Below are 6,782 nucleotides of genomic sequence, written 5' to 3'. Positions count from 1 at the left end.
AGGTAACACAATAGCTTCCCTTGTCCTGAGAGCAAGTCTGGCTTGGCACAGCACACATCTTCCTTGACCTTCGCTCCTGAGCCCTCTGGGGAGAGTACTGACCAAAGAGCAAAGCAGATCCATGAAAACCAGCAGGTGAAAATTTCTGGCAGTTAAAATGGGGCAAAGATTTTAAAGTCATAAAGCTTGAAAGCTCTCTATGTGTCTGGCTGGGTTTATTGCCCAGGGAAGCGGGGGCGAAAAATTTGCAAGACACCGTACAGTCGTTGGTGTGGATGTGCTGCTGTGGTGGGTGCAGGTTGACAGAGCATGGAATGAAAATACAGAGAGACCCTGTTAAGAGGTTTGTTCAATGACTCAAAAAGCAACATGATGCACCTGATGATGTCAAAAGTGCTGGTGTGCAACACCAGCCTGCTTTGATCACCAGATGCAAGTGAATGGCTGTGTTCTCTACAGGGTGTAGACTGAAGTATTGGCTGTACTTAAACACCTGCGCGTGTGGCATGTGTGCATTAGGCAGACCCGTAAGTGTGCATGTGGCTTAGAAAGTCCTGTGCAGGTGACACAGTTTTGCTGTGTAGGGGTGAATTTCTGTTCTGGGTATATTGTGGGTGGCTGGTGGCATGAAACCATAAGCATGGTAACAAATTCTTTTGTGCTGTATGATGTTTTTAATTCTTCTTTTTACTAAATTCATCTACAGTAACCAGTTCTTCCATGTTTGACAAGGTGTTGAACAATGCCTGCATGGTCCCCTGGGAGCCCTGTGCAGGCTATCAGTGTAATCCCCCACATTTAGCTGATGTGTGCTGTCTTTTCTCTAGTCTTTGTAATAAGCAAAGTTATTTGCTAGCCTCTGACTGTTAAAGCCACATATACAAAACACAAACATTTAATTTTTCCTCTTTTAACTCTGTAAAGCATTTGTTATTTTGAGGAAGCCGCATAAGCAACTCTGTTTCCTCTGAGCTGCCTTTTCACAGCTTTTTGCTCCACAGATCTCTGCACATTGTGTTTTTCAGTCATGTTTAAAACCCTCTGCCTGGGGTTCCCCGATGGCCATGCAGACTGTGAGGCACAAGACAGCATGAGGAACAAGCAGTGTGAAAATCTGCTCATTGGCATGAAAAGCCACAAAGCTGGTGTTAGCAGCGGTAGTTTTGAGAATTGTTTGCAGTCCCTTGAAGCAGTGCAATTGTTATCTGCCTGATTTTGCTTGAAATATTTAGGATTAGCATCAAAATTAGCCAGTTCTTGAAAATGTCTTTGTTGCCAAACAATACAGCCCACTGGAGGCAGACGGGGCTGGACCAAAAGGCCAAGTGACAGACCTGGGTGAGACTTCTGGCCCCAAGATCTCTCTCTGCTGTTTGCTTCTAGGATATGAGCACAGATGTCAAAGTTTCCGGGTCAGATTTCTTATCAAGAATAAATATATGACCTTGTGTTTCAAAGGTTCAAATTTTGAATGAAGAAGCTGTATATTGACATGCTGCTTAGGAACCCCGGTCAGGCCGAGAGACGAGGAATCGTTGGGCAGTGTTGTTGATAAAGGTTTTACTCTTCCAAGGTGAACGTTCCCCCTTGAAATCCTCTTTCTGTCCTGCCTCTCTTTTCCATTCATCCTCTTTGGGGCCCCAGTGTCTTGTGTGATAGAGTCCTCCCATGCAGGAGTGGAAAGAAGCAGCAGTATGCAGCATCTCATAGGCTAAGGGCTGTGTAGGAGCAGAGCCCCGCAATGAAAAAGGGAGGCACCTGGACTCTTGGAGGTGGAAGCTTGTAGTTCATATGCTTCACCAGGAATTGCTTGAACCTGCTGCTTCTCTACCGACTTATAGATCTGAAGGCTTTCTGCTGTGGTCACTTCAGAGCGCCCTAGTGAACAGCCACAGTCACAGGCAGTGAACGTGGGGAAAAGTCCTCCAGAAACTGAGTCTGCTGGGTGGATTCTGGTGCCAGTTTCAGACATACACTAGCCTCTGTCATGCTGTTGTTGTTGACAGAGCTGCTGTTGCGACATGGCTCTTTTGCAGGGCGGATGGCCACTAAGAACTGGCGCTTGAAGGTCTCGCTGAGAGCGATGTAGAGGAAGGGGTTGAGGCAACTGTTGGCATAGCCCAAGCTAATGGCAAAGTTGTAGGCATAAAAGAAGGCCGTGGATGGTGTGTCAATGCCGAGGTGAACCAGCTGGAGGATGTAGAAGGGAGCCCAACAAATAAAAAAGGCAGAGCAGATGGCAACTGCCATACGGGTGACTTTCTTGGTACGTACCCGGAGGCTCCTTTGGGGCAATGGGACCACAGTGGTGGCCATGTGCTGGAGGATCTTAAAATAGACCACACAGATCACAATCAATGGCACAGCAAATGCCAGCATGAACTGATAGAGGGTGAACCAGTAGATATCAGTCTCTGGGTTGGGAAGCAAGAGAGCACAGCGGACGGTCCCATCTTCCAGAGGCATAAGACCTGCATACATCCATACGGGAATGATGGTCAGGAAGGAGAGGAGCCACACCAAGCAGATAACTAAAGCTGCAACACATGGGGTCCGGACATAGGTAGATTTTAGAGGGTAGACAGTTGCTAGGTAACGGTCCAGTGTCATCACTGTAAGGATGTTGGTGCTGGTGATCTGGCTGTTTGTGTCCAGGGCAGTGATAATGGTGCACAGGGGAGCTCCAAAGTACCACGAGCCATTGCCTAGGAGCTGGTGGATGAGGAAGGGCATGCCCAAGAGGAAGAGGAGGTCCACAATGGAGAGGTTGAAGATGAAAATGTCAGGCACGGTCTGTTTGCATCTCAGCTTCTTCTTCTTAACAATAGTGTAGATGACAATGAGGTTCCCCACAATGCCCAGGAAACAGATGATGCTGAAGAGACTGGGCATTATCACATTGGTGTATGGTGCTGGCTTCTCTGCTACTGCCAAAACAAACCAAAGCAGTGAGCATAACCCAGAGGCAACCTCTTTACATCTCTGTATGCTTGCCCAGTCCTGCAGCTAGATCCCCCTCAAAGATGTAGCTTGGAACAGTGCTTAAGACCCTCTGCAGTATGGAGGGTCTTAGCTGGGGATTTGACACTTCCTTCTCTGCCACTCAGTACATGCAGCAGAACACCCAAATCTGGCCATGTGTAGGCATCTTTCCTTAGCTCTCCTGATGTACTTCTGTCCTGCTCTGAAATTCCCTGGCTCTTTTTTGGGAGACTAACATCAAGGTGGTGTGCCTCTGCACTCACTCTTCCAGGGAGTGCTGAGTGTCCAGCCATTTCTGAGGGGAGTGGATGAGGCAGCTGGTGCTTTGCATATTGGAGAAGTAAAGCCTCTGTATGGGTGCCAAAATCTGGATATAGTCAATGCTCAAGCTGTTGTCAGAAAACTTTATTTAGCTTGTCTGTTGGGTGGTTTATCTATTGTACAGTATGAGATAGCTCTGTTGTCAGGGTTAGGCCAGAGCATGCACTCCATTCCATCTTCCTTCCCTGCCCCCCTCCCTTTCTCTAGTTTCTTTTCTTGAAAGAATTCCAGGTGTGTGGCCAGACAGGGATTTTGGGAGTATGTTTCAGAGTGGCCCTTCAACAGGGAGTGCCCTAGCTCTACAAGGAGAAAAACATGGCTTAAAGCTGCTGTCTCTGAGTTCTGGATGCAGGTAGATTTCCAAGGCAAAATTCTTGCCTGGTAACATTTAGCTTATCAGCACTGATGCTTGACTGTTGCTCTTTGGGCTAGGAGGCTCAAACATAATCTAATTCACATTTGCCTTGTCCCTAACCCAGGTTTAAAATCACATTTTGAAGCCACAAGCCCTCAGTGCCAACTAACAGGGATTTCTGCTCTTGGGCACAGAAGGTGGTGTGTAAGGCATTGATCGTGGTGCTCTCTGTTCTGCAGGACTGCCATGTGCAGTGTGTGATGGAGCCTGAAATCACCCTCAGCTGAGGCAAATCTCATTTCATCTCATTACTCCTCTCCTATGGGACCTGGTGAGGTTTTTTTCTAGGGGAAGGCTTTGTGTGAGTTATTTGTGTGGCTGTTACAAGGACATGCATGACAGCCCCTAAGCTTAGACTGCATGTGTCTTTCATTGAATTACAGATGATTCAGTGTGGTGTTAATTAGAAATGCTTTCAGTCACTGTACTATTCCATCTCCTTAGCAGCCTACACCTGTAGAAGTGGGGAAGTCTCCTCCAACAGAACCTAGGGAAATCTTGAAAATGAGATTAAGTGAAATAACAGATTCTCATAAGGTGTTGTCTCTGCCAAAGCGGTGTCTGTTTGCTGAGGTGGTATTTGCTGATTTTGACCTCTAGAATTCTTGAGTACTAACTTCTCCAGATTTACTTTGGTGTGACAGAGAAGCTTGAATTGGCAAGATAACTGGAGCTACACTGGTGGCCTGTGGCTGGAAAAGTGTGTGCCGTATCAACTGTATGTAATATTTCAGTGCTCTCAGAAGTGGGACATGATGAGCAGCCACTGCCTCAGTCCTCCTGGCACTAGGAAGCAGCCAGCTTAGGCATAAGCAAGGCCAAGGTCAGAATCCAGTAGAGCGGTTGCTGCACCATTTTATCAGAAAGCTTCTATGCAGATGACAGAAAGCAGCCAATGAGGCACAGGAGAACTGGCAGGGGCCTGAAGGTGAAAGCCAGGCTTGGTTGGCAAGACAAAAAAGCCTGGTCTGGGCCACTCGTGGGGGTTTGAATGGTTCCTGTTCTTCCTGGCTGCTCAATGCAAAAAAATGCCCCATGTTACATGGCTTCTGATAGGTAACATACTGTCATCAGCACCCTATTGAGACTTGATACTTGCTCTTCAGTATCCAGCCTGTGCATCCCCTGAACATCCAAACAGCTCCTTAATTCTTGAACATGGCAGACTAGAAATTGGAAGATGACTGTGGTCCTGCTGCTCTGCATATAGCTGTTATGAGTTCTGCTCTCCTCTCTTTTAGTCCCAAACTTTGTTATGAATGTGGTGGGCATGGATTGTATGAGTGAAACATAAGGCCACTTGGTTAGCTGGAAATTGGGACAAAATGTCCTTTTCCTGCAGTATAATCAATACAGTGCTCATGCTGATCCTGTAACGTTTGGAATGAGCTCAGCTGACCTTAAAGCAGAATGTGTGCAAGCCCGAAGTCTTCATGTGAAAGGTAGTCTGTAGAGCTGTAGCATCTTTCCTGTTATTGGTATTTGTACAAGCAGGACTTTCAAGTGTTATTAGCTGAAAGCTAGTGTGAAGCTATAGCTCCTGTGTGTATTATAGGCTGGAGTTAGAAGTGCATGACTATCAAATACTCAAAAGTTATCTCTTTTCTAAAGCCTCTTTCATCTTGAAATATCACTGAACCTGAATTTTCAGGGCTGCTGCTGTGCACATACAAGTGGCTTGGCTGTACTTTGTTTACTGAAACAGCTACTTCAGGCATTGATTTGTCCTTGCTTGTAGATCTGTGGCTGCCCTGTTACTTTTTTAAAAAGTCCCAAAGGGGATGGCACTATGTGAACTGAATGAGGACTGGCCTAAATCTTTTTTCTCTAAGGTGATTGTTGTCCTCAGCCATGCCCAGATACATAAGAAACTGCATCTTTACTGCATTTCAGAAGGAAGCACCTAAGGCACACTTTCAGTTTATAAAGGACAAGCTGGTGCACAGGGAGTCAAAGACCACACATAAAACCCCTTCTGTTGAAGAGTTTTACCAACTTGCACCACCGAGAATTGTCATGAATAACCCTAAACTATTGCTACAGTGGTAGCACAGAGAAAACAGGAGACTGATGAGGATCTCTGCTTCCCTCTCCAGCGATGTCTCATGTTCTCTATGCCTTATTCCCCTCCCGGTCTAGCTGGGCTGGTTCATCTCTTCTCCACAACTGAGACCAATGGGCTGCTGGAGTTATTACTGTCTCACAGCCAAAAGGTAGTGAATTGCTTCAAGCCACTGGGGCCAACGGTGGTGGTCGGGCTTTATTTTGGTGCTGTGTGGTGTCCCGGGAGGGAGGGCTGAGGCCCGGGCCGCTCCCCAGCCCCCGGGAGGGGGTCAGCCCCGTCCCGCCCGCCGTGTGCCGCCCCCTCGGGGCCCGGAGCTGTCCGCCCTCGGGTGCTGAAGGCGGCTCGCCCCGGCCGGCAGCCCCGGGGGTGGGGTGCTGGCGGGGGGGTGGGGGGGACGACGACCGTATCCCTGCGCTCAGCCTCTCCCACTTTTTGGGGTACCGGCCGGCCCCGCTGAGCACGAGCAGCGCCGGGGTCAACGCTGCAGAGCAGCACAAGAGGGATGTGCAGGAGGACTTTGCCCTGCAAAGCTCTTCGCGCCCCCGCCCCGGCCCCAGCGCGGCCGCCTCGCCGGGGAGGTGCGCCTCCGCCCCGCGCAGCCCCTGCTCACCTGAGCCGTTTCGAGCGTCCGGCGCGGAGAAGTTGCGGGAGGAGTTGGCGGGGGCCATGGCAGTGAGTCCCGGTGCCAGGGCTGGAGAAAGTTGGGCAAGTTTCCTCAGTGAATCCGCGGCGGCGATGGGGTGCCCCCCCGCCTCCGCCCTTTCCCCGCCGGGGCGGACCGGGGCCGGGCGGAATGTGGGAGGCAGAAGCCCTCCTGCAGCTGGCGAGCAGAGTCTGCGGCTCGGCTACGCTGCGCTCCGCCCCGCCGAACCCGGAGCAGGTACTGACATCAAAGAGCAGCTGACTCCGCCAGCCACGTCGTCTGAGAGCATCCCTCCACCGCCGTCGGGTGGGAGGGAATGCCGGTGTCGAGCTGGGCCCGGGGGGAGCCTCCCTCCT

The 6,782-nt window shown here is 49.7% G+C and overlaps 1 protein-coding gene across 1 annotated transcript; it reads right to left on the bottom strand.

Moving 5' to 3' along the window:
* Positions 1-669: 669 nt before the first annotated feature.
* LOC128151025 (melanin-concentrating hormone receptor 1-like) lies at positions 670-6,715 on the bottom strand. Its single transcript, XM_052807959.1, is given in 4 exon segments — positions 670-2,927; positions 6,394-6,534; positions 6,537-6,646; positions 6,648-6,715. Coding segments are annotated over 4 exon segments (1,368 nt in total). The 3' UTR covers positions 670-1,878.
* Between the last annotated feature and the right edge of the window lie 67 nt (positions 6,716-6,782).

The sequence above is a fragment of the Harpia harpyja genome, chromosome 14, assembly GCF_026419915.1.
Source record: "Harpia harpyja isolate bHarHar1 chromosome 14, bHarHar1 primary haplotype, whole genome shotgun sequence".
Taxonomy (NCBI): domain Eukaryota; kingdom Metazoa; phylum Chordata; class Aves; order Accipitriformes; family Accipitridae; genus Harpia; species Harpia harpyja.
Note: the sequence above shows the minus strand (reverse complement) of the source record. Positions and strands in the feature narration are given on the sequence as shown.